Source organism: Mesoplodon densirostris, chromosome 18, assembly GCF_025265405.1.
Source record: "Mesoplodon densirostris isolate mMesDen1 chromosome 18, mMesDen1 primary haplotype, whole genome shotgun sequence".
Lineage (NCBI taxonomy): Eukaryota > Metazoa > Chordata > Mammalia > Artiodactyla > Ziphiidae > Mesoplodon > Mesoplodon densirostris.
The window spans coordinates 19245444-19272626 of NC_082678.1; the positions used below are offsets into that span (position 1 = coordinate 19245444).

At 46.6% G+C, this 27183-nt stretch overlaps 2 protein-coding genes across 3 annotated transcripts; one reads left to right on the forward strand and one right to left on the reverse strand.

Moving 5' to 3' along the window:
• Positions 1 to 5687: 5687 nt before the first annotated feature.
• KCTD2 (potassium channel tetramerization domain containing 2) lies at positions 5688 to 21257 on the reverse strand. Its single transcript, XM_060081837.1, has 6 exons — positions 20819 to 21257; positions 19099 to 19207; positions 16734 to 16825; positions 11909 to 12004; positions 9684 to 9809; positions 5688 to 8538 (listed from the first exon to the last, which is right to left on the reverse strand). The coding sequence occupies exons 1-6, from the start codon at positions 21155 to 21157 to the stop codon at positions 8509 to 8511; spliced, it is 792 nt and encodes a 263-aa protein (XP_059937820.1). The 5' UTR covers positions 21158 to 21257; the 3' UTR covers positions 5688 to 8508.
• ATP5PD (ATP synthase peripheral stalk subunit d) lies at positions 20377 to 26520 on the forward strand. 2 transcript variants are annotated; one of them, XM_060081838.1, is made up of 6 exons: positions 20377 to 20468; positions 23390 to 23511; positions 23795 to 23891; positions 25803 to 25874; positions 26113 to 26175; positions 26319 to 26520. In XM_060081838.1, exons 1-6 carry the CDS (start codon positions 20451 to 20453, stop codon positions 26448 to 26450), a joined length of 504 nt encoding a protein of 167 aa, XP_059937821.1. In that variant the 5' UTR covers positions 20377 to 20450; the 3' UTR covers positions 26451 to 26520. The 2 variants fall into 2 exon arrangements, with proteins under 2 accessions (XP_059937821.1, XP_059937822.1); XM_060081839.1 differs by lacking the exon at positions 20377 to 20468 and adding an exon at positions 21414 to 21484.
• Positions 26521 to 27183: the final 663 nt, after the last annotated feature.

The following is a 27183-nucleotide window of genomic DNA, read 5'->3' on the forward strand; positions in this document are numbered from 1 at the left end:
TCAGGCGTAGGAGCCTTGCCCGCACTTCACCAGTGCGGGGAGGATCCCCACCAGTCCAGTGTGCCCTCACCCCAGCCCTTTACATCTCTTGAGGTTTGATGACCACCTTCTCACCTTTCCCTGTGGCTGCTGTTTTGCGGTCTCCCCATCAAGTTGGCCCCCTTCCTTGAGACTGCCTGCAATTTTGCTCCCTGCTCTCACAATTCAACCGTGACCAGCCCCAGCATTCTGCTTGTGATGTCCGCAGGGCAAAAGGTGTGCCACCAGATACTCCGCAATGCTGATGCGGTCTGCACCGCCCAAGAGATTCTTTGCTCCAGAGGCTTCATCCCAGGAGGCGGAGCCACTGCTGCACCTGGGGCCCCTTGCAGTGGACTTGGGGGACTCAAGTTACCAACCAGAGAGGGAAGATGTCGACTAAGTGGCAGTGGGATCTCGGGCAACTGGTTTAATCTCTCAGGACCATGGTTCTCTTGTGAATCAACAGGGTTGTTGTAGAAGATACTTCAAGTCTCCTTGATCTGAAGTTGAGTGATCCAAACATTATCTAATTGGTCATCCTGAAGACTGTCGCTTCCCACTGTGACTCTGATCCTCAGAAGGAAAAAAGGGATGAATGAAGCGGAAGACTCTTATCACTGTGATAGCTTCTCGTCAGTGTTTCTGTTTCCCAGTCTTTCCAGCCCAACAGGATACATGCCCTGAAAAGCTTACAATATATCACTCTTTTCCTCCAAAAAGTTAGCTTGATCCCACTTATTGGATAGGAATGGTAAACAGAAGGCATCCTTTTCTCATTTCCTTATCTCAGAGGAAACATTTTCAGCATTTTTCCATTAAGTATGATGTTTGCTGTTAAGTTTTTTGTAGATACCTGTATCAGATTCTGTAGACTCCCTTTCCTTCCTGGTTTGCTAAGAGATTTCATCTGGAATGGTTGTTGACTTTTATCTAATTCTTCTTCTGCATCATTTGAGATGATTATAAGCTTTGCCTCTTTTATTCTGCTGATGTGGTGAATTTATATTTATTGATTTTCAATTATTAAACGAACCTTGCATTCTGGAATGAACACTTCTTGGCCATAACATGCTGTGCTTTTTATATATGCTGGATTCAATTTGCTACTATTTTCTTAGGATTTTTGCAACTACGATCACCAATGAGATTGGCCTGTAATTTTCCTTTTATGTAATGTCCCTATCAAGTTTTGGTGTTAAGCTATGATAGCTTCATAAAATAAGTTGGGAAGTGTTCTTTATCACTTATGTGGAATAATAAGATTGATATTACTTCTAACTTAAATGTTTGGTAGAATTCACTGGTAAAACCACCTAGGACTGGAGACTTCCCTGGTGGTCCAGTGGTTAAGACTCCACGCTTCCACTGCAGGGGACGCGGGTTTGATCCCTGGCCAGGGAACTAAGATCCCACATGCCACTCAGACAAAACAAAAACAAAAACAAAAACCCCCACCTAGGCCCAGAAAATCTTTGTGGAAAGGTTATTAATTACATATTTAATTTCTTTCAGAACTTATGTTGTCTATTTATTCTTGTGTCAATTTTGGTAAATGGTGTTTTCCTAGGAATTTGTCCATTTCTTCTAAATTTAAAAATTTGGGGGGTATGAAGTTGTTCATAATATCCACTTATTTTTATTTTATTTTTATTTTTTTGGCCGCACTGTGTGACTTGTGGGATCCTAGTTCCAGACCAGGGATTGAACCCAGGCCCTCGGGAGTGAAGGTGCAGTCCTAACCACTGGACCACCAGGGAATTCCCTATACATTTATAATTTTTAACATAACATGAAATTGGCATTTTAACCATTTGGGTGTACAGTTCAGTGGCATTGAGTACGCTCACCGTGTTGTGCCACCATCACCACTATCTATACACAAGACTTTTTCATCACGTTTAACAGAAACTTTGTAACCACTAAGCAATCATTTCCCATCCCCCCTCCCTCCAGCTCCTGGTAACCTCTAATCTACTTTCTATCTCTATAATATCTCTATCTTTCTATCTCTATTCTAGATACGTTGTACGAGTGAAATCATACCATATTTGTCCTTTTGAGTCCGGCTCATTTTACTTAATGTTTTCGGGGGTTCATCATGTTAGAGCATGTACCAGAATTTCATCCCTGTTGATGGCTGGATAACGCTCCTGCTGTCTCTGTATAAACGCATTTTGTTTATCCATTCTTCTGTTGATGGACATTTGGGTTGCTTCTACCTTTTAGCTATTGTGAGTAATGCTGCTGTGAACATGGGTATACAAATATCTGTTTAAATCCCTGCTTTCAATTCCCTTGGCTATATCCCTAAGAGTGGCACTTATAATCCTTATAAAGACTGTAGGATTTGTAGTTGTGGCTCCCTTTCACATTCCAGATATCCTTTGTATTTTCTTTTTTCTTGATGAGATAAACTCTCTAGGAATTTATCCATTTTATTAACCTTCTAAAAGAATCAGCTCTTGGTTTTGATGGTTGTATTGTATGTTTGTTTTTTATGTCATTGATTTCTTCTCTTCTCTTTATTATTGCTTTTACTTCTTTGGGTTATTCCTTCCTTTTACTTTCTTTATGTTGAATTTGCTTTTCTAAGTTCCTGAGATGGTTGTTTATATAACAATTTTTAGCATTTCTTCCTTGTTAATACATATGTTTTCCCATTTAAGCACGACTCTTATTGCACCTTATACTAAAGAGTATTATCATTACCATTCAGTTCAAAATGTTTTCTGATTTCCATTGTGATGTCTTCTCTGACCCATGAGTTATTTAGAAGCATGTTGCTCAGTTTCCAAAAATACAGATATTTTCTAATTATCGTTTTTTATTATTGATTTCTAACTTGATTCCACTATAATCAGATGTTATGCTTGGATTTAAATCCTTTGACTTTTTTAAAGACTTGCTTTATGGATCAGAGCGACATGGTCAATGTTGGTAACTTCCGCATGCACTTAAAAATTCAGAATGTGTTCTGCAGTTATTTGATGTAGTGTTCTACCCATTTCAGTTATGACATTTGCCAATCATGTTGTTAAAAGCGTCGGTATCCCTATTGGTTTTCTGGTCCTTTTAATACTAAAAGATGTGACAAAATTCCTAGTATTATTATGGATTTGCCTAGTTCTCCTTTTAGTTCTATCAATTTTGAGGCTAGAACATTAGATGCCCACAAATTTATAATTATTATGTTTTCCTAGTGACTTATTTTACCATTATTGATTTTTTATTATTCAGTTTCCTCCTTCCTATTATCTGGGTAGTTATACTTCTATTATTTGGGGGGTAGTTACATGAGAAATTATAACATGCATCCATGGCTTATCAAGTCTAATATTAAGCGTTACTTTAATCTTAAATAATGCAAACCCTTAGAATTCTTCAACTTCATTTGCCTCATCCCAACTTTTACTATGGTTGTGTATTTTAATTCTCTTTATATATTTTAAAACTATAAAGTGCCAATAATGCTTAAATGGTCTCTGTGTGTAATCTATATATCTATATATATCAATCCATGTACTTACCATTTTAATTGCTCTCCATTTTCTCCTATGTCTCTAGCTTCTGGGGTCATTTCCTTCTTCCTGAGGAACACCTTTTAGTATTTCCTTTAGTACAAGGTCTGCTGGTGACAAATACTCTCAGGTTTTGGTTGTCAAAGTTGCTTTTATATCATCTTCATTCTTTTTTTTTTTTTTTTGCCATACGCGGGCCTCTCACAGTTGTGGCCTCTCCCGTTGTAGAGCACAGGCTCCGGACGCACAGGCTCAGCGGCCATGGCTCATGGGCCCAGCCGCTCCGCAGCATGTGGGATCTTCCCAGACCGGGGCATGAACCCGTGTCCCCTGCATCAGCAGATGGACTCTCAACCACTGCTCCACCAGGGAAGCCTGAAAATATTTTTAAGTGAAAATGAAAATAGAAAAACAATTGAATTGCATTGTATAGAAAACTGACCAAGGAATTAAACTGGCTAAATAGAGTAACAGTTCATACCAGGGGAAAGCTTTACTGATGAAAATCCTTCTGTGTGGTGTGATTCTTATTAAAAATTTAGCTCTGGGCTGCCACCTGGGCTTTATGACTGAGCAGATTCAGTCAAACTCAAATAATCTGTTGTAAACAGCGCCGTATGGAGCCTCCAGCAAGCTCCAACAGGAGACTCACCGTGCAGACTCCAGGGTGTTGGAACAGAACCATGACTCCTTTTACAGATAACTCTTCTTCTGTTGAGAAACAGCTCCAGCTACTTAATCAGGGGAATCAAGTGACCATGGGGCCTGAGCTGCCCATCACAACCCACCAAGCCAATCTGAGGAGTAATTAACACAGCCCAGAAATAGATGTGACTGTCTCTCAGACCTGGGAGCAATGACTGTTTGCAGTGTCTTGTGTTGCGGGGAGGGTAAGATCATCTTTGTGTAAAGAGTAGTTGCGTCTTGGGACTTCCCTGGCGGTCCAGTGGTTACGACTCTCCGCTTCCACTGCCGGGGGGTACGGGTTCGATCCCTGGTCGGGGAACTAAGATCCCACATGCCTCACGGCGCAGCCGAAAAATTTTTTTAAAAAAGAAGGAAAGAAAAGTAGTTGCGTCTTGTTACGTGGAAGCACAAAGCTGTTCTTATGAAGTTCAAATATGCATAGAAGCGTGCTTATGGACGCGGAGCAGCCACAAATGTGGCAGAGCTGTTGTTAACTCTCAGCCCCAACCCACCCAGACTGCCCTGTGCTGCTGGGGCCGGGAAGCTGCTGAAGGCAGTGTGAGACAGAGACCGCAAGGCTGGAGGGGAAAAAGGAGACGTGGCCCTTCCTGTTAGAGAAACCACAGCAACGCAGCTTTGCTCTGGCAGGAACAGCTGGTCCCAGCAGTGTGGTTCATTTGCAGTTTTCCACACTCCCAGCACCAGCCTCACTGAGCCCTGAAATGGCAGCATCCCTCTACAGGGCCCCTCCTCCAAGCCTCGACCGTTTAATGCCAGCCTCTTCCCTTTGCTCCCCAGTCCTGGGAGCGACAACTGTGTCCTGCGACCACTTCAGCTGTGACACCTGAGTCCCCTGGGCCCTCTCCTTTCTCCACCACCTGTTAACGACGGCTGTGGTCTCCCGTCGGAGCTGTTACAGCCACACACCTTGCTCACTACCTTTCTGTGTACACACCACCTCCCCAACTGTAAGCGCCCCACAGGAGGGACGACCTAACGCCTTTTGAGGATCCCACACCCCACCTGACGCCTTAGGGATCAATACTTAACGTGCTGGTGACTTGATTCTCACCTCACGTTTCTTACTCCTCCTCTTCCTTGCAGAGAAAATGGGCACCCCGTCCCTTATTCTCTTCCAGGAAGACGTTTTTCCCTTAAAAACCACCTCGTACCCGCCCCCTGTCTCTTTCTGGCTCTCTGGTGGGAAGCCCATCTGTCCCCACCTTCTGTTTCTGGGCACTCTCCGGGTCCTTTCAGATGCAGTAAAATGAAAGCCAGGAGGAAGAAGGCCCAACACCCCCACAGGCAGTTTTAGCAGCAGGAGAAATCAGGGCGTTATACGAAGCCCTGCTAGAAAAAGGTGCAGTGAAATTCATCTCCTGAGGACAGCCTGAGAATCATCAATGGTGAGTGACACCGGGAACCCGGGAGCTCGCAGTATCGGAAAACATACACCAAAGGTTCAAGATTCAGAAGCCTGTTTCATGTCTTTATTGACCAGAGGAAAAAAAAAGGGTTACAGCATTTCAGACTTTATCCAAACACACAAATGGTAACAAAGGGCACCCACAAGTGACAGGCATGGTCCCTAAGGCCTGGCTCAAAGGCCATGCTGGCGGGTGTGGGTGACTCCTCAGCCCTCCTCCCTCAGCATCTCTGTCCCTTCCTCCTCTGCACCTCACGGACACCCCTGAGATCAGTTAAAATTGTGCAGAAACTAAGTTACTCTAGAGGAGGCTGGGCCCTGCTTCACTGCCAAGAAAGAGCAGGTTCTGAGGAGAAGATGGAAGCGGGCTTCGGGGTGGTCGCTCAGGAGACGCCAGGCTGCTCCCTGGGTCTGGCCTGCATCACCCATGGCCTCGGACCTGGGCAGGGAAGGAAGCAGGGAGACACTCCCCACGTGGCAGCCCTGGGCAGCTGGAGAGCGTGGGTCACTGGTCATGTGATACCCCCCAGCCCATGGCCAGACCTCTGCCTGAAGTTACTCCCCCGGAGGGAGAAGGCTTTCAAGAAAAAAAACACCAACTAGGTTCATAAAGGGCTTGGGTAAAATACTTTTCCAGAAACCTTAAGAAACGAATCACTCTCAGATTCCTGGAGCATTGGAACAGCTGAAACTGTCATGGGGTTGCTGGGAGGAGGGAAACCTGGTGAAAGGCAGCTCTCTAGTCCCTCAGATCACATAGCAAGGGGCTCAGCAGTCTTTTCGCAGGCTCCACGGTGGACCTCTGAGAAGCATGATGAAAGAAACAAGGCATCCTGAGGGGCTGGCCCACGCCTCCTCGCTCCTTCTTGCTGGCTTGGGACCAGAGGTGATCGTCAGCTGAGCCCCAGAAAGCAAATCTGATTGGGCACGAGGCCCCAGATGCAGCAGCTTTCCCTTTCAGTCTGACGGTTCTTATTCAAATCGGCCAAAGAGCACCTCGCCCTTAGTTCTGTCCTACTTAGAGCAGCTTTTCCTTGACTCAGTCAAAATCTTTTCTTTTTTTCCCTGAAAGATGACAGGATGGACATCTGTCACCTTTCTGAAGGGGTGGCTGCTTTTATTGTAGGTAGAAGTTCCTCTAACATTTTACAACTGTAAAAATCCTGGGCTCGGGCCAGACTTCCGAGGTGCCGACGTGCACGTTCACGTTGGTGCGCAGACCTGGCGTGTCAGCAGACGCCCTGGATGCACGCTTCTACCCTACTCTACACAGACACATGAGGGCAACACGCGAATCCTGGAGAAGAGTTAGGCCACCTGGGCGGGGGCAGGTCACAGGCTCAGAAGACATTTGGCATAGTCGATAGTCATTTCCAAAACACCATGACCCCAGACCCACGCAGTAAGCATCTGAGCTGTGGAGCAGAGAGAACCTCAGCTTTGAAGGTGCCCAGGAGCCATGGGCTTGAGGGAGCTTTTATGGATGGAGCATTCCCCACGGGCACCTCCCCCTCCTCCAGACCATCTGCCACCCTAAGAAAGTCACCCGGGGAAAAGTCAGGATTCTCTGGCCCCTTTGCGTTCCATGACTGCTCATCGAGACTCAAAAGCTTAGAGAGTCCAGTTACGAGCTCTGAGGGCACAGCCCAAAGGAGGGCTTTCCTCCTCTGGGTCCAACAGCGTTTGATCCTCGACGCCTTGGCACTCCACAGAAAGAAGTGGTGGTGAGGGCTAGGTCAGAGATCGGGGAGTCCTCAGACTGCCCAGCAAACCCACACACACTATGGAGGATGGTGGGGGGGTGCTCACTGATGCCGCCCAGGTCAGAAACCAAGAAGAGACACAAATATCGCACTTTTGGTCAAGGCATTTCCAAGAGACAATCACAAAAATGATACCACTTTTGGATACTACAACATAACACATTTGGCAACTTTCAAAGAAAACAGCCATCCCCACCCCAAGCCATCGAGGGTCCAAAGTCCCTTTACCCTCAGCCCCAGTTTAAAAAGTCAGGGAAGGAAGATGGACCAATGGAGGGCAAGAAAAGGCTGCAGAAGCAGTTACATCAACTACCTAAAGCGCCTGTCTGTCTGTCTCATTTGGCGCAGAATGCCGCCTGCCTCAAACCTCTTCTTGGGGAGAAAGCAAGCTATCTGGGGGGTCCAGGCTGCTGGAGACAAACGACGCAAAGCTGAACATGGTAGCAGCTGGGTGCCCCGAATCCAGAGCTGCGAGCCCCAGTCTCCAACCACAACCAAGGACACCCTATCCTCCCCCTCCTCCAAGAGGCTTTGTTCATAGGAACGTGGGGTACTCTGGCAACTCTAACCAAACCTTCGTTCAACAACCTGAAGCTAGAACCCTTTGCATCTGCTGCATTATTTTGGGGTGCATGGGCGGGGAAAGATGGTGTTACAAAGCGGCTGCCAACGTCCAACATGGCCCACTCAGGTGGAAACATGGCACAGCACAGGGAAAAACCTCTTCGTTTGCTCCAGCTTCCTTGAAGCACAGCATATGTGCAAAGACCTAGGCCTTCCTCTTCCCCTCCCCCTAGCCCTAGATCAGCTCCAGCTGGGAACCTGGCCCAGCTGCTCTTGTAAAGATTTGTTGTAACACTGGCTAAGAAAACAGAAGCAGGTACTGAAAAGGTATTCTGCAGCCGGAAGCGGCCTCTGTCTTCCGGTTCCTGTGGGTGGGGCTGGGGTTCCTTTGGTTTTGACCAGAACACTTCTCCACCGGGGGCCAGGCTCAGCTTTGCTTTGCAGTAGCTCGGTTACTGTACAGGAGCAAGATTTAACTTCACAGAGGTGCTCTGCTGGGTTGCTCTCTCGTCGGTTAGGACTCCGGACTTTACATCCGAGATCCTCTCTCCTGAAGAATCTGGAAGGGGAAGGTGGGGGAGAGGGCTGAGGCTTGGAGGCTGGATGCAGACTGCTTTTGGGCGGCGGATGCTTACCAGACCGCCAAGGGAAGAGAAAGAGACCCGGAGCCGCTTTCCACTGGACCCCGTGGAGCAGCACGACAATCCGTTACCCCAGGAAGCCAGGCAACCGCCCCTGAAGCACTGCAGTTGTAAAAGACTTTTGCTGAACACGGCCAGGCCTAAGTTTATGTGCTGTTGGACCACTTCCCCTGTGAGAAAGGACACGGTCCGGGCTCACCACATATTGATGATTTAGAAGCATGTATGTGTGTCTGTGTACGAGGGGGCACAGGGGAGGAAAAAAGATAACAGTGTGCAACCATTTTCCAGTAACTTCAGGGCGTCAGGGGGCGGGGGGAATCACAAAGGTAACCAAACACCTTTTCTCTTGAGATGGCAGAGAAAGAGAGAGAGAGAGAGAGAACAGTTTCAAAATATAAAGGTAAAATACTTTCCAATTTTGAGTTTCAGAATTCTCACCTTATAGTAATTAATGGCCATAAGCTTTTTCATTGATTTGACAGAGGCTGGGAAAAGACTACCCTATTTTGGTTCACGTGTCCTAACTAAAAGCCTCTGTCACTGCTCCAAAATTCCTGATTTAATTTACAACAGTCAGGGGCTCCCCTGGTGGCACAGTGGATAAGAATCCGCCTGCCAATGCAGGGGACACAGGTTCGTTCCCTAGTCTGGGAAGATCCCACATGCCATGGAGCAACTAAGCCCGTGCGCTACAACTACTAAGCCTGCGCTGTAGGGCCCGCGAGCCACAACTACTGAAGCCCGTGTGCCACAACTACTGAAGCCCGTGCGCCTAGAGCCTGTGCTCTGCAACAAGAGAAGCCACGACAATGAGAAGCCCGCACACTGCAACAAAGAGTAGCCCCCGCTCGCTGCGACTAGAGAAAGCCTGCGTGCAGCAACAAAGACCCAACACAGCCAAGAAAAAAAAAATTACAACAGTCAAAAGGCCAAAATGAAGGGGAAATGCAAAACTGGCTTGAGAAGGAAAGGGAAGAACCTGTGAGCAACAGTTCAGGCAAGGCCTGCGCAGAAGCTGGGAGCAAAGAGTCAGAGACGAAAGTCCGGTGAAGCGACTTACCTTTGCCTTCTCGCTTGGCTCAATGACAATGCCATTGGTAGAATTATTTAATTCTCTGGAGACAACACAGAGGAATTCTGCCTGATCCTCATTTCCATAGTTATAGGAAGATCCGATGCTGATTAGCTGATAAAACAAGAATATGGTGAACATACAAATAGTGATCTTAAAATATTTAAGTGCCACACAAATCAAACCTTCCTCCTCATTGAACTTTTGTTTTGCTTCTCAAAGGATGAAGAATTCTCTGGATCTATCAAGGCCCCAGGGGATAACTGGATCTCAGGTGTTCACCAGGCCTCCCCAGAGAAAAGTGTGAGTTCTGCCACTGTCCCCTCACCCAAGCACTTGAAACAGTGCCAAAGGCAGCAGCCAGGATTGATACGGTCACATTATTCCTTCTAGCAAACATTGAGGGGAAATAGAATGCTTCTGTGAATGAAAACGGACACTTGCTTCAGCCAAAACACCTACACAGAGCTGGCTCATCTTTAAGCAGAAGTCCTAGACAGGAGACTGGTGCTCGGGAGGCTCTGGAAAGCACCACGCGAGAGTCACTGAACAGCTACTCTAAGCCAAATGCTGCTGGGACTTCTAACCTTTTTTGGTGAATTGAACTCAGGCTCTAGTCTAAAGAGGAAATACAGATGCAGAGAGGGAGAAGCTGAGCCCGAGGGTGTGGTCATCCTGGCAAGTCCGCAAGGCCTCAAGTCGGAAGACCATGACTGACTTGCTGTATGACCGGGCTACGGACACCTCAGCTTTCCTGGGCCTTAACTTCCTCCTCCGTGTAATGGAGTCAAAGGGAGCAGACTTGGTCCTCCCACAGCACATCAATAAGATGAGAAAAACAGGATAAATTATTCATTAGTTTCACAAAGAACAGTTTTAAAAAAATTGTTATAGGGACTTCCCTGGTGGCACAGTGGTTAAGGATCCACCTTCCAAAGCAGGGGACACAGGTTCAATCCCTGGTCCAGGAAGATCCCACGTGTTGCGGAGCAACTAAGCCCGTGCGCCACAACTACTGAGCCTGAGCTCTAGAGCCTGCGAGCCACAACAAAGAGTAGCCCCGGCTCGCCAAAACTAAAGAAAGCCCGAGTGCAGCAATGAAGATCCAATTCAGCCAAAAATAAATAAATAAATTTTTATTTAAAAAAAAAAGTTGTTATAATATCCTTTGTCTTTGAAACTTTATACCAGGGAAAAAATACTTCTGGAGTGGAAGTATGGTGACATTTTGAACAAGAACACCTGAACAAGAACTAGGCTGACACATACAGGTAGCACTGATTCTGCAGTGGAGCTAAGTGTGAGGAATCATCCAGTATTGGTTCTGAAGACAGAGACACCTGTGTGTTTGATCTATAACATAATACTGTTAACACATAGAGTAACTCTTATTTAAGAAGGTAAGCTTATGGTGACAGTTCAGCCGACCTCTTAAACTCTACCTAAAAACAGGCATGATTCATTGAATTTATAACACAGTCATTCTATTCATGCTCAGCCTCCCTATGTTTTGAAGACAACAGATGAACAATTCTGCCATCTAATGGAAGAAAGCAGTAAAATTCTGGCTCTCAGACACTGTTTTGATGCCTCAGTCACAAGCACAGAGCTAAAGAAGAGAAATCCACAGAGTGAATGGAAAGGACCTTGCCACCCTCCTTGATGTCTAATCCCTTCACATCACAGCTGTTCACTAGGCCGTGCACGGGGGATGGCGCACATACTCGGAATGATGAAGATCTGACCCTGGGATAAGCAAACGGAGGGTTGTTGCTAAACCCTAGTCTTCTTTAGCTACTTAATCTAGAATGTGCCAACAAAGCACTTTTTGAAAAAAAATATCTTTATTGGAGTATAATTGCTTTACAATGGTGTGTTAGTTTCTGCTTTATAAACACAGCACTTTTGAAAGGATCCCTCTGAGGGAAAAAAGCCCAGAGAAGCACTTTCAAGCCTAAACAAGCTGGCTGGCTCTCTCTGGGCAGAACCACGCAGAAACTCTGGATACGAAGCTGGGAGACACAAGACTACCCTCAGTTCTCCCCAACTCATCACGTCTACCGCGCAAAGAATCCACGCGGAGTGGCTCTTTCTCCATTTTGGAACAGGACCACACCTGGCCCCCACCCGACTCCCAGGGTGATTAACTGGCTACAGACGGCGACTGGCTCCGAGGCTGAGACACAGGGCTGCTCCCACGAAAGAAACATTACCTGTTCGAATTTCCAGCCGTCAGACATAGTGGACACCATCTGCGTGAGCTCCTCTTCTTGGCACTGCAGGACTCTGTACACGTGCTTCACGGGGCCCTGTGACAACCACACACAGACTCTGAGGACCGGTTTCAAGGGCACAGCAGTTTGCAGCTGCCTTGGTGAGACTCTCCAAAAAATAAAGACTGGAAAGGAGTTTGCTTGGAATTTTTTTCTTGGTGGCCACCCACTATCCCCTTTGCAAGCAGCACTGTAGTTTTTCAATAAAAACTTACCCAAGAAAGAAAATAAGGGGTCCAAGAACATGAATAAAATAAAAGAATCCTGAACTCTGGAGGGATGAATTATGTGAGTGACCATGCTGATAAACTGAAGACTTCATCTATTTCCCAAAGTAGAAAATAAGAGTGAAACTGCTCTGGACAAGAAAGCCACATTTTCTTCTTCGGTCACTATAGCTGACATACATGCTGAAAATGCAGACCATATCTTGGTTTATTCAGAATGATACCTTATATATGGGAATAATACATTAAATAGGGACCCCATAATGCACACATGTTCAAGCTATTCTACCCTCTGCTGAAGCTACCTGGAAGTGTTTCAGTGTTACATGGTAACATTCCTGTTATAGATATGCGTATAATAAAAAAATATCTGGTCTTTGTTCCTGGTTCCTTGCACAGACCTCCTAAAACCTTTGGAAACTCCTGAGTGACAGAAGTGTCTTTTGGGGACTTCCCTCGTGGTCCAGTGGGTAAGACTCCTCGCTCCCAATGTAGGGGCCCGGGTTCGATCTCTGGTCAGGGAACTACATCCCACATGCATGCCACAACTAGGAGTCCGCATGCTGCAACTAAAAGATCCCTCATGCTGCAACCAAAACAAACAAACAAACAAACAAATAAATGGAGGGGAGTGTTTTTTGTATGCTAATGAGCTGGTCATCGGAAAGACTGAGGGAGTTAGAGGATTAGAACTTTCAGCCCCATCCTGTGACCCTGGGGGAAGGGGGAGGGACTACAGATTGAGTTCAATTACCAAAGGCCAGTGATATAATCAACCTTCCCTACCAAATGGAACGTCCTGAAAAACTCCTAAGCGACAGGGTTCAGGGAGCTTCCAGGTCGGCAGACACATCCGTGTGTTGCGCAGTCGGGGGGTGGCGCGTGCTGATTACACGGGGACAGAGGCTCCTGTGCTCAGGACCCTTTAGGACTTCACCCCATGAATCTCTTCATCTGGCTGTTCATTTGCATCCTTCATAATAAACTATAGTAAGTAGAGCATTTCCTGATTTCCACGAGTTAGTCTAGTAAATTACTGAACGTGAAGGGGGCATTGTGGGAGCCCCCGAATTTGTCACCAAGCCAGACAGAGTGCAGGCGGCTGGGGACCCAGACTTACGACTGGCACCTGAGACCCGTGGAGTCTGACGCTGACTCTGGGTGGTCAGGGTAAGGGCAGGATTGAACTGTTGGTCACCCAGTTGGTGTCAAAGATTCAGAGAAAGGCCATTTGCTGGCAAGACTCAACTCTCTAGAACATAAATTAGAACCTAAAGCCAAAAGGCAGAGCAACTGAAATGGATGCCCCAGAGCCGTAGCACTAAGGCCCCTACACTTCACTGACACTTATGATCTGGCCCATGGGGGACGAGACGCCAGTCACGAGACAGCCAGGGTGGCTGCAGGGAGGCAAGCTTGCCAGATGGAAGTTCCAGTTCCCAGAAGGACAATTACAGGCACACAGGAGGACTCGGTATTTAGCAATCTGGGACCATTCAGTGTTGGGTGCAAAGCTGCACACTCACTGCCCATCCCAGAGGGCATAAGGCACAAACAGCAACCCAGGTTCATAACAATGACTCCTGGTCATGGAGAAAGGAGTCAGTTACGTTCAACTGGATTTTAAGGAAATAGGGACTGTTTCCTTAAGAATGATGAAAACTGAACACTTTTTCAAAAGGACAAGCTGGCTTCAGCTACCTAGAAAATTCGTTTTAGAACCACTTGGGGAATACTGGATAAATAAAAGCAGCTACTGATCACCGAGTGCTACAAGCCCCAAGTGTTACACCCTTCTCTTCTAGTCTTCACTGCAGTCCTGGAAGGCAGGTGTTGGCTTCCTTCTACACATGGGACACTGGTGTTCGGAGCACGGTATCTTGCCCAAGCTGTACAGCGATTAAGTGGATTGGAGGTAGAGCTGGGACTTGAGCCCAGATCGGCCTGACAACATTATAATCTTTCTTGTATACTTTGTCCTTCTAAATGAGGTACAGCTACCATTAAACAAGGTGCTAAGGTAAAAATAATTTTCTTCCATGTAAAATATAGGACAAATCTTCTGACAATTTCAATTACTCTAGCCATGCATTTCGGAAACAACCAGATGTTTTATATTATAAGATGTAGAGCATCCAAAAGACCTGATAGTGTCCACAGCTGTCAAAGTCCCAGGCACTTAAAGATATCTGTACTGCCTCCTTTTTATTCTTCTCTCCCAAAGTCAACCACTGGTGCTCTCAAATGCACCAAGATTAATCACCTAGGAAAAAATACTACCAAGGACAGCAGAGTAATAGAATGGTGGCAGCCACTAAAAGAGATGTGAGGTCACTGAGAAAGGGCAGAGTAGGTCCCCCACATCTCGGGCTTCGCCCTATCGTCTGCAACGTGTGTCTCCTTTCAACACAGACAAGTTGAAGGAGATAACGTGTTTGAAGGGACAGCCACGGAAATCCACACTCAGCTTGAGAGCCACGTGGGACAAATGCAAAAGGGGACGTCATTGAACAACATCAAATCCATTGCCCAGAGTTCCACTAAATAAAGAGGACAGATGGAAAGATCAATTAACATCAAAAGGGTCTTGACATTCCTAGAATAAAAAGGCTTCCAACTGGGTATAAATCCACAAGCCTCAGAATCTAGAGAACTAATTAACTGCTGTCATCAAATAGAAATCTAACGATGCTCTCAAGGAATTTGCTAATGGCAAAGAACTGAGGGTGTTCAGGGGCCATGATTCGAATGGTTTCAAATGACATACTCTATGGTACCATCAATATTTATATTAAGCAATCAAAGGGGTTTTTTTGGAATGTGGAAAACTGAGGATGAGGCAATACTCTCAGAATGTCTGATCTATTAAGTATCTATAATAGTGAAAGATGCCATGTAAATATACTATGAAATGGCAGAAAGCTTGGTGACACTAGATAATATTTCATATGGTAATCTGCAAACCAAATACAAGTTCATCTTTGAACATTAAAAAGGAGCCTCTCAGGGCTTCCCTGGTGGCGCAGTGGTTGGGAGTCCACCTGCCGATGCAGGGGACGTGGGTTCGTGCCCCGGTCCGGGAAGATCCCACATGCCGCGGAGCGGCTGGGCCCGTGAGCCATGGCCGCTGAGCCTGCGATCCTTTCAGCCATCGGGCAGATGTAAGAGAACTAAATGAATAAGCCCTTCTTTCCATCTTTGCAAAGTGCTGGAGATAAAATGTATAAAAGAGTTCATTTTTTATCATAGGTGTCCGTTATTCATCCAGATAATTCCATTTAGAGCCAGAAAAATGTTGACATATGAAGTCTAACACAGAAAGAGCAAGGAACTATTTTTTACTTTTGAAAAGGAACATACTGCCTTCTTATTTCAAGGAAAATTCTATATTGCAATAGATTAGATCTCAAGAAAGCGACCACCACCGGTATCTGACGGGATAAGAGGCAAGTCATGCTAGAGTCCAACTCTGCTCCGTTACTGCAGCTAAACTCTCTTAAAATAGAGCCTAAATACATGAAAGGGAGTGTCTGTGTTTCTTGCTAGACTTTAAGTTTCTTGAAGGTGTGGACCTACTCCTATCAGCTGGGGTCCCCAGGGCCTAACAGAAGCTACTGTGGCCACTTACTTAAGACACATGATGGGTGATGCGACATGAAACGAGATAAGAGTGCCTCACTGCCTTCCATTCTGTTCTCAAACTATGTGGCAAATTCTGTTTGATTTTTGTTACCATATCTACTAAGTTAACATAAAAATCCAGACTTCAGGGCTTCACTGGTTGCGCAGTGGTTGAGAGTCCGCCTGCCGATGCAGGGGACGCGGGTTCGTGCCCCGGTCCGGGAGGATCCCACATGCCGCGGAGCGGCTGGGCCCGTGAGCCATGGCCGCTGAGCCTGCGCGTCTGGAGCCTGTGCTCCGCCACGGGAGGGGCCACAACAGTGAGAGGCCTGCGTACCGCAAAAAAAAAAAAAAAAAAAAAATCCAGTCTTCATAATAAAAAGAGAAGCTTGATAGTATTTTCTTAGAAGCATGATTCACAAGCCACTTGCAAAGTCTATGCCATGACTGGTTTCAAGAGGCTGTCAGAAGCTGGATGTGACAGGGCCACAGGCTGAAGGCTGGTCCTAATAAACAGAAGCCAACAGGCGGAAGCAAGACCTTGTTTGGTCTCCACGCGGACATGAAGGGAGACAGATACACCGCCGGAAAGGACAGGCTCTGAACCTCAAGTGCAGTGGCTCCCCCCACTGCCAGATGGAGAGCAGCCACAACCTCCCGCTCTTCTAAGGGGACTCGGGGCTGTTTCGTCTTCTTTGTGATTTCTTCTCCTCTGTTTCCTTGTTCTGAACAAGTCTGGCAGAGTACACGCCGTCTGTCTGGCAGACGGACAGTGTTCCGCACAGAGACCTCCGGCTCTATGGGGAAAGGCAGGGCTCTGGCCAAGCAGCACATCATCCATTTCAAATCACACCCAGACACATGGACAAAGACAGCCACTTGGGATATCTTCCCCTTAAGAGTTCAAGACCCATTACCTGTGAAGTTCTGTTCTCGTTGTCCCGTATCCTTTCCTTAACAAGTCGCACGAGAGACGCAATGTTGTAAAACTCCGCTTCCTCCAGCACACCTAGAAGGGCCAAACTGTAGTTAGATGTGTGTCAATTCCCCAGAAACTGGCAGGAAGAGGCTGGAGTTCATGAGCTTGCTAAGGACTCCATCTTTCAAATGCAAGTCTAGTCTATCTCCTGCAGCCTGGGAAATGTTTCTTTCTGTTTGGTGTGCACCTGCGACCTTTTCCCCAACGGCAGTGAGTCAACAGCGCTCTGTTTACTCCGTTTCACCCCTGCAGTTTCCCACCCGGCACCGTCCCCTGCTCTCCCTGCACCTGCCCGTGAGCTGCAGGACACCTTTACCATATGTCACTTAGTTCCTGGAACTAGTCCCACTGGACAACTCTTGAGCTTGCAATTTCTACCTAGTTTGTTCTAAAAATGACCAAAGGTCTGTGTGTGTGTGTGTGTGTGTGTGTGTGTGTGTGTGTAAATTTATGTGGACCAAATTTAACAAGATGCTTATTATTTGAACAATATAAAAGGCAGTCATTGAAAGAATCCCATGCACAGGACTTCCCTGGCGGTCCAGTGGTTAGGACTCGGAGCTATCACTGCCATGGCCCTGGGTTCAATCCAAAAAAAAGAATCCCATGCTAAACAAAATCAAAGGCCTAAGACAGGATAACTAAATGGGATGTGTGATCCTGCACTAGGAAAAAAATTTGCTATGAATACCATTAATGGAACAACTGATAAAATTAGAATATAAGCTATAGTTAAGGTGTTCATCAATATTAAGTTTCCTGAATTTGGTAACTGTATTGTGGTTATGTGAGAGAATGTCCTGTTCTTGAGAAATACACACTGCAGCATTAATGGGTGAAGTCTGTAACCTAGTCTCAAATAGTTCTGAAATAAAAACTAGAAGAGGGAGAGGAAAAAGAGCGGGGAGGAGGAAAGAGAGAATGAATTGTAATGCAAATATGACCAAAAAATGTTAAAAATTGGTGAATCTGGGTAAATGGAGTTCTTTGTACTATTCTTGCCCTTTTCTCTAAATTTGAAATTATTTCAAAATGAATTTTTTTAAGGCATTAGAAAAGATGCTTCAGATTCCTCTTTTCAAGAAACAAGAGTACCCATGAGTTGGTAATTGCTGAAGCTGGATGGTGGGTGGAATTTACTGCACTATTCCCATTACTCTGTATGCATTTGAAATGTTAAGGAAAAAAAAAGGGAGGGGGCATTTAAAAAAAAGGGGAGAGTGATTCCTCTTTTGACTGGTTTTAACAGCAGTGTTCTGCAGCCACTTCATTAATTAGCACGGCCATTACAGCTTTCTCACGCAGAGCTAAAGCTCCCAGGTCAGGGTGCCCTGGCTCTAGGGAAAGGCCCCAAGTCTTCAACTGAATGCCTCAGTGAGACCAAGATAGCCTTTTGTTTTTTTATTTTTATGTTTTTTAACATCTTTATTGGAGTATAATTGCTTTACAATGGTGTGTTAGTTTCTGCTGTATAACAAAGTGAATCAGCTATACGTATACATATATCCCCATATCTCCTCCCTCTTGCATCTCCCTCCCACCCTCCCTATCCCACCCCCAAGACAGCCTTTTAGAAAGATGTCTAGACCCACTTACAGTCCAAATGCTCTACAAACCAAAAAGATGAGTCAAATAACGATGCACCTGACAACGGGCTGGAGAATGAATTAGGTCAGATGCAAAAATTTACAAGGAAGCATGAGACCAGTCTTAAAAGAAATGAGGCCAAGCCTTTATTATTATTTTTTCTACAGCTGCAAGTTCAAACTAAAATTGAAAGTATGAATAGCTAAATGTCAGAGATTTGTTGCTTCAGGCTGTGGACATTCACTGCTAGTAATAAGTAAATGTAAAAAGGGGTCCTGACAATTCTGCAGGTTCAGAAAAAACTCCAAAGCTATCTCCAAAGCTGAGCTACGTAGCTTCCTTCTCCCGAAGGAGGCTGAAGCGAACCGAAAGGGGCTCCTTCAAGACCCTCTCAGACGAGACTAGGTAATTGGAGGCTCCCTATTTATTTTCGTAAAGCTTTCCTACACTATCTACTGCACACGAGCTTGATGAAAACCTCAAAACCTTGATGAAAACCTTCCCTGGCGGTCCAGTGGTTAAGACTTCTCGCTCCCAATTCAGGGGGCACGGGTTCAATCCCTGGTTGGGGAACTAAGATCCCACAGGCCGCACGGCGTGGCCAGAAAAACATAAAATAAAATAAAATCTGTGGAAAAAATAATTTCAAATCTGTGAAACAGCTTTAAAGATTTGACCTGAACTTTGAAAACGCCCAGCGCAAACATCGTTCTTACCTTCTTCTGCCAACTCCTTCGTAATGATGAGCTTCCCATGGCGGAGGTAGTTCAGGATAGGACCAAAGTAGGTAGGGTCCCTGTCAATCAGATATGCCCCTGTCTCGTCCTGCCAACCAAACATAAGGGTATCATTGTGGAGCTTTCCGGCTAAGTCAGGGCAGGGTTTCCACCTCTCTGTCACAATTCACGAGTGAGCGGGCAAGTTTTGCTAGATATGTATCACAAACTATTGGCAAGAAGCCTAGTTTTATGTATCTTGTGCTTCAAGATCATTTCAGGGAGGGTGTTACAGATGTACAGTCATATTCATCATCTAGGCATTAACTTGAACTTCTAAAATTTTTATTCTGACGCAATTACCAACATTCTTCCTTTGGGATACTTGTTATAAAGAAACCGAGGAAGAAAATGCCATAGTTGCATGATCTAAATTTTTGCTTGAGATGGACATTCTGACTTCTCTATTGTCCCTGAATCACATTCCTAATTCTAAGAAAACCTCTGTTCAGTTGGCAATGCTCCAGAGCTCAGGGCCAACAACAGTGGGAGTCTGCATTGGCAGCTGTAACTCACACACTCCAGATCTGTGCCCACAGGAAGCTTAGCACAGCCAGGACTTGGCTCTGAGCAGTTTTAATCCTACTCATCTTTACAGTAAAGGGAACAAGAAGAAACTGGCTTCTACTGCAACAAGGAAAATTTGGGGTAGATCAAATAATTCCTTTAGAATAAGGAAGGTTTTGGAAACTCTTTAAAGTTAGGGCAGGACAGGTTTCCTTCAATCTGAGATTTATTACAGGAGAGGCAGGAGATGAATAAATGAAATCAACCAATGTTTACCCAACCCTAGCTCTGTTGCAAGGTAACAGCTAAGTGCTCTATGGGATACAAGGCGCTGTAAGCAATGATCAATGTTTTTAAGTCGGAAACTAAAAGATGAACGTGTAAAGTTAAAAAAACAACTCAGACAACAGCTCAAACTGAAAACGGGTTAGGCGTCCTGTCACCTCTCAACTCTCTGGTTAGCAGCCATGCATCTTGCCCAACAGCACTCTCTGGGTTTCATTTTCCCTGGTCTTAACGGGTCAGCTGAGGTTTGCACTGGCAAATGACCACCTCTTTCCAAGGAACGTATCTGATCTCAAATATCGACCTAAAACAATGACAGTTACCAGATAGGAGCTCAGGGACCAGGACCACAGGAAAGAAGTATGATATCATGAGAAGCACTTCCTGCAGCTGTCGAAGCCATCATCAGACCCAGGCTTTCACCCAACTTGGCAGAGGGGTCCGAGAGGAAGTCTGAGAAAGCTACAAAGATGCCTTAGCTCACCCTGACCCAGTTCTGGATGCATCTGGCACAGGCGGTGAGGGGCTGACGAGGAGCCAGGGGAAAACTCATGCAGACCTGAGGGGCTGGGATGAGAGGTGCAGAGAGGAATACGGAGAAGGGGTGTGGAGTGGGTTCTCGTGGGTGAAGGTGGGCACAGTGTGGGGAAGGAGCCGCTGAGAACGAAGGGTGGCGTCAGAAAGCCCGCGTGCGCCTGAGGATGGGGGAGAATAGCCCCCGGGGTTAGCCTGGCGGGGAAAGAGGAGGAGGAGGGGGTCCCGGCCCGAGGTGCCCGCCAGTGAGAAGCGTGTTGCAGGAATCGGGGGACAAGCCTAGGAGGAAAGAGGGGGTCTGAAAGCCGGGGGCGCGCCCGAGGGCGGGGCACACCTTGTCTGAGTCCAGCTCCGGGTCCTCCTGGCAGCAGAGGCGGCAGAGAAAAGACTTGGGCTCCCGGCCTAGGGTCTGCCTGGTGGTCACGAAGTAGGTGCCGCCCACGTTCAGCCGGACCCAGCGGGCGGCTCCACCGCCCCCTGCCCGCTCGGGCGGTCCGGGACCCGGCTCCAGCGGCTGCGCGGCGGCGGTGGGCTGGCGGCCGTACCCGCGGGGCGTTGGGCCAGCGGGGCGAGGGCTGGGGGGCCCGCGACCCGGGCCGCCCCCGTCGCCCAGCCCACTCCCGCCACCCCCTCCCAGCCCCGCCATCGCCGGGTCCAGTTGCAGCTCCGCCATCTTGGGCTGCCACCGCCGCCGCCGCTGCCCGCGCGCCGCCGGGCCGGCCCATCTCTTGGCAGGGAGAGCCGGGCCGGCCCATCGGCGGGGGAGGGGCCGGCGGAGAGGGACGGGAGCGCCCCCAACCAGCTCCCGGGGACCCTGGCAGTAGAGGCTAGGCGCCCGCCTTCGGGGACGGGACTTCCGGAACCAACCCCCATCGCTATTGGCTGACCTGAGAAATAGGGCCCGCCCCCTTGGCTTTGGGGCTGGCTGAGGGGAGGCTTTCCGGGTGACCCACTTCCGTTCCTTGGTGCTGTGGACTGTGGGCCGCCGGGGTCGGTGAAGGTGAGTGAGGTTTGGGTCCTTAGGTCCGACCCCAGCGGGTTCCTCTGCTCTGCCGCCTGCAAACCTCGGCCCGACCCTTGTCGCGCCCCTACCGAGGACGCCGGGCCCTGCGGTTGCCCCGCTGGCAGAGTGTCCCTGCTGTAGCTGCTGCTCCGCGCTCCCTTCCTTTCCCCTCCCCCGAGCGCGAGGTCGCAGGGGCCAGTCTGTGACCCCACCGCCTCTGACTTAGGCGCTTCCACTAACCTTGTCTCGTCCAGGCCGACCCCAGCCTGGCCGACTTCAGTAGTCCGGTTTGGAGGCTGCGGAAACGTTGCCGGGAGATAGTTTTAGCTTGCTGAGTGACACCCAGCAGGCTGGAGGGCTGTGCCCTTCCCTTCCCTCCTCCTGAAGGTTTCAGCATTCGAGCGTGTGGAGCTTTCAGAGCTTCTTAAGTGCAGGGTTCATTTACCGATTCAGCAAATATTCACTGAGCACCTCCTGCGTGCAAGATCTGTTCTAGGCGCTGGGGATTCAACAGTAAATAAAAGACAGCAATCCATTTATGAAGCCTATCTTCTGTGCTTGGAAAAGTCTCTGTAAGGGCGCTTATTTCTCTGGTGTATTTAAAGGTCACCTGCCCCTCACCTCCACTCCAGGAAACATAAGCTATCCTGAGAGTGAAAGGAAGCGGCAGGTGTTGGACGAGTGTCTTGAGATCCTGGGGGAAGATTTCTTCCATCTTCCTTGTGATCCACCCCATAACTTGTAAAGACCTTTGACATTTCAGTCTTTTTCCTAATGTTTGACATTGATCTTATTTAGTTTAAGTTGACTATTTTCCCATATTCTATCCTGTTTTTTTTTTTAAATGGCTGTAATCACTTTCCATCTTCTCTCACATTCACACATGTATTGAATACCTTTTTTAAGCGTATTGCCAGTATACTCAGGGTATGTGCTAACACTGCAGGGGATCGTCAGACATGAATAGGAAGGTGCAGGTGTATTACTAATCTGATAGGGAGCGGGTAGAGAGCCCCTTAAGTTTGTATAAGATTGTAGGGCAAATTGATGTGCACAATTACATCTGATATATATATTTTTAAATTAATTAATTAATTTATTTTTGGCTGTGTTGGGTCTTCGTTTCTGTGCAAGGGCTTTCTCTAGTTGTGGCAAGCGGGGGCCACTCTTCATCGCGGTGCGCGGGCCTCTCACTGTCGCGGCCTCTCTTGTTGTGGAGCACAGGCCCCAGACGTGCAGGCTCAGTAGTTGTGGCTCACGGGCCTACTTGCTCCGCGGCATGTGGGATTTTCCCAGACCAGGGCTCGAACCTGTGTCCCCCTGCATTAGCAGGCAGATTCTCAACCACTGCGCCACCAGGGAAGCCCTACATCTGATATTTTTAACAGCCTTCTTAGGTAAGCAGGGCTATTATCCCCATTTTTCAGGTAATGAAATTTTGGTCGAGAGTCTGCCCTATTTAACTAAGCCTTGTTGAAATGGGGGTATGTGTCAGGTTCTGTGCACTGGAGAATCACTGAATAAAACGCAAACTGAGTGGAAATAAATTTAAATTATTTTATGTAATGCATGACTATTGCATTACCAGTATTTCCAGAGGTACATGGAGTGCAAACACTAGAGAACTGGGCTTTGATAAGTTAGGAGTTGGGGAATAGAGGGAGGACCATCTAGGGGGGAGAGAATATATTTATACGCCAGGTTGCACACCTTGAATTTGAAAAGGTAAATTGTCCTCCTCTTCTGATTTAGTAATCCTAATTCCTTTAGTTGACAGATATACCCACTCATATGATGCTGATCTATTTCTGAAATACCTGAATATTTCTAAGATGCCCTTCAGACGATTCTCTCCAAGAGCCCTGTTTTGATCTGACCAGTTTTATTTTCTACGATCTCTAGATGGCTGGACGGAAACTTGCTCTAAAAGCCATCGACTGGGTAGCTTTTGGGGAGATCATACCCCGCAACCAGAAGGCTGTTGCTAACTCCCTGAAATCCTGGAATGAGATCCTCACCTCCAGGTCAGTACCTTGCTGAGAGGGAGCCTCTTAACCTGTCACTTAATGTGGAAACAAAATGTGCTTTGGAATTGCACATAAATTTTTGATGTTCTTCCAGCAGAAAGTATAAAGAAATCCATGCATTTTCCAAATACAAGTAATTTTTTTGCATTCCTTTGATCTCCCTCCAAGGGAAGAGTGTGATGATAGCCCCAGGCCATAGGAATAAGGAACAGGGAAATTGCTGTGTGAATTTTTTGTTACTCATGGAACAATCCTAACTTTTGCTTTTCTACGTGATCAGGTTGGCCGCTCTGCCTGAGAAGCCACCTGCTATCGACTGGGCTTACTACAAGGCCACTGTGGCAAAGGCTGGCTTGGTGGATGACTTTGAGAAGAAGGTGAGACTTGAGGCAACTAAAGATCTGGTCTTGTAACACATCCTGCTTGGGGAGCAGGATGGTGGACAACTACACATGCAGGATGACAGGGAGGAAAGAGGGGTGGAATTAACACCCAGAATCCAAAGGAGGCTCAGGAGAGATGGGTGTGGCCAGAGGTCTTGTGATGATAGATTTAAATGGTAAATAGGTGCAGAGACTTCAGGGTCTCTTCATTCAGGTTTCTTATCCAAGGAAACAGTATGGCAGAGCCTTAACCTGGGAGCCAGAGGGCTCTTGAGTTGGACGTTTCTGCCCAACTCTGAGTTCCTTCTTAGCTCCCCACCTGTCTCCTTTTAGAACAAATGTAACATTATTTTTCTACCCTTTTACTGTTTTCCTCTTTTCTCTGCTGTCTTTTTTACTGTCCCTTGTAGCTGTGATCTCTTGCTCACCTATCCTCTTCTGATGTTAAATTTCAACATCCGTAGTTTGTTTGTTGATTCAACAGTTGCTTACTGAGGGCCCACTCTGCCATGTGCAGTGCTAAGTGATGGGGCTACAACACTAAGCTGTCTTCTAAGGAGACCATCTCCTCCATCTCCATTATGCAAACATGACTTATGCCAGTCCACTACGGTTTCTTTTAAAAGAGAAATCAGGGGACTTCCCTGGCGGTCCAGTGGTGAGGACTTTGTACTTCCACTGCAGGGGGCACAGGTTCAATCCCTGGTCAGGGAAGTAAGATCTTGCATGCCAAAAATAATAATAATAGTAAATAAATTTTTTAAAAAGATGAAAATCGAAGAGATTTTATATATTTATCATTAGAGAGCATTGTTACACTGTAATAAGTAATACTGAACCATAGTGTAGTGAAACCCAAAGTAATACATTAGTAAAAAAAACAATAATTTTCTAAACCTGTGATCTGGGTAATACAGAGTTGCTACTCAAAATCTAATAAAGCTCTTACTTTCTATTGTGAATTATAGAACACTACTTTTTTTTGGCTGCGTTGGGTCTCTGCTGCTGTGCGCGGGCTTCCTCTAGTCGCGGCGAGCGGGGACTACTCTTCATTGCGGTGCGCAGGCTTCTCATTGCGGTGGCTTCTCTTGTTGCGGGGCAAGGGCTCTAGGCGTGCAGGCTTCAGTAGTTGTGGCCCATGGGCTCTAGAGCGCAGGCTCAGTAGTTGTGGCTCACGGGCTTAGTTGCTCCGCGGCATGTGGGATCTTTCCAGACCAGGGATCGAATCCGTGTCCCGTGCATTGGCAGGCGGATTCTTAACCACTGCGCCACCAGGGAAGTCCTAGAACACTACTTTTTATAAAGCCATATGTTTTAGGGAAACTTAGGAGTGACATAGAACTGATAAATGTGTAAAGTAAATTTTGCTGGATTTTTGTATATAATCATCTCTAGACCTCTGGACATTGAGGATTCATTATGCTGTGGTCAACTTCAAATACTTTCCAATTCCAAATATCTCAATGAATGAGCCTTGTCTTTTACAAATATATGCCGAGCTGGGCAACATCAATGGATTTTCTAAAAATAATGTAAACATCTTCTGTTCAATGTTATTTGAGTGCAATAAAACGCAGAATTCTTAAAAAAAATCAGAATTTCTTTAGAACTGCAGGGTTCTTTGAGGTCATCAAGTCCAACTCTCTTTATCAAGTGAAGAAACTGAAGCTCATTGTAATAAAGAATTGTCCAAGGTCTCCAGTTAGTTAGTGATGGGGCAGAGAAGAACCTTGAGCTTCCATTGGTAGTCTAGTACCCTTTCCACTACGACGCCCTAGATGCATGCTGGTTTCCTCCCCGAATGGAGAATGTGTTTTTATATGCTCTATTACGATTAGCAGCTTTGAGCCCTTTTAGGGGGCCTCTTGGTTATGTTAACGACAACTCACTGTCACTGTTTTGTAGTTTAATGCCCTGAAGGTTCCTATGCCGGAGGATAAATACACTGCCCAGGTGGATGCTGAAGAAAAAAATGATGTAAGTATTTGAGGCTCTTATTTATTCTAAAATTCTCTTAATTCCTGACAGTTCTGTTTCTTCCTAGTAAGGTTAAGGTGGAGTGACTTTAAAGGATCAATAAAAAGGAATGAACTATTAATAAACGCAGTAACATGGATGAACCTCAGAATAATTCTGTGAGTGAAAGAAACCAGCAAAGGAGTACATACTGTACGATAACATTTCTGTAAACAGAATTTCTCCCTTCTCTTAAAAGGTGAAAATATGTGCTGAGTTTGTGTCTCTCTCTAAGACCAGGATTGAGGAATACGAGAAAGAGGTAAGGATGAGCCTTGGCCTTTGCCTATATTTCCTCTCTTTCACGGCCACACATTATTCACCTAGTGGGGGTAACCTGCCTTGGATTCTTTTTTGCATCTCTGCAGCCCTATTTATCTTAACCCAGTTCCCGTCTCTTTCTAGCTGGAGAAGATGAAGAACATAATTCCATTTGATCAGATGACCATTGAGGACTTGAATGAAGTCTTCCCAGACACCAAGTTAGATAAGAAGAAGTATCCCTACTGGCCTCACCAGCCAATTGAGCAATTGTAAACTTGAGTCTGGGAGAAAGCTCTGGCCCTTGAATTATAAACTCTGGACATTAAACATAATTATATAGTGCTGTGTGTGTCTGCTCCTTTGCGGGTGAGATAGTTAAACTCTGGAGTTACCTCACTGGGAGCGGAGTTTTTGTTAAAATGGAAAGGTATGCCCATAGGTGTGTGCTGTTGCCTAATGGTGAGGGCCTGTAGGAGCCAATTACTGAGCCCCCAGGGCTGCTGAAATTGTACCAAATAACAGTAGGGTCGATGACAGTGTTTTTCACTGGAATATGGTAAAGAGGAATCATTACTGATTGCCTTGAACTTTCTCTTTGCTTTCAAACCACTGATTCCTAGGGAGTGCTTCCTGCTCCGTGTCCATCAGTAAGTCACATGCAGGTGTAACAGCAGGGCGAGTAGCAGCAGGGATCTACTTTTCTGTGCTTCAGCTCTTCAGTTTAAATGTGGTGTAAAAAGAAATTTTGTCACAAAGTTAAAACCTGTTAGAGCTTTGTATCTGAACATAGGAAATTATTTTAATTCCATCGTTTCATTTAAAAAGATCCTAGTATAGGGCTTCCCTGGTGGCGCAGTGGTTGAGAGTCCACCTGCTGATGCAGGGGACGCGGGTTCGTGCCCCAGCCCGGGAGGATGCCACATGCCGCAGAGCGGCTGGGCCCGTGAGCCATGGCCGCTGAGCCTGCGCATCCGGAGCCTGTGCTCCGCAACGGGAGAGGCCACAA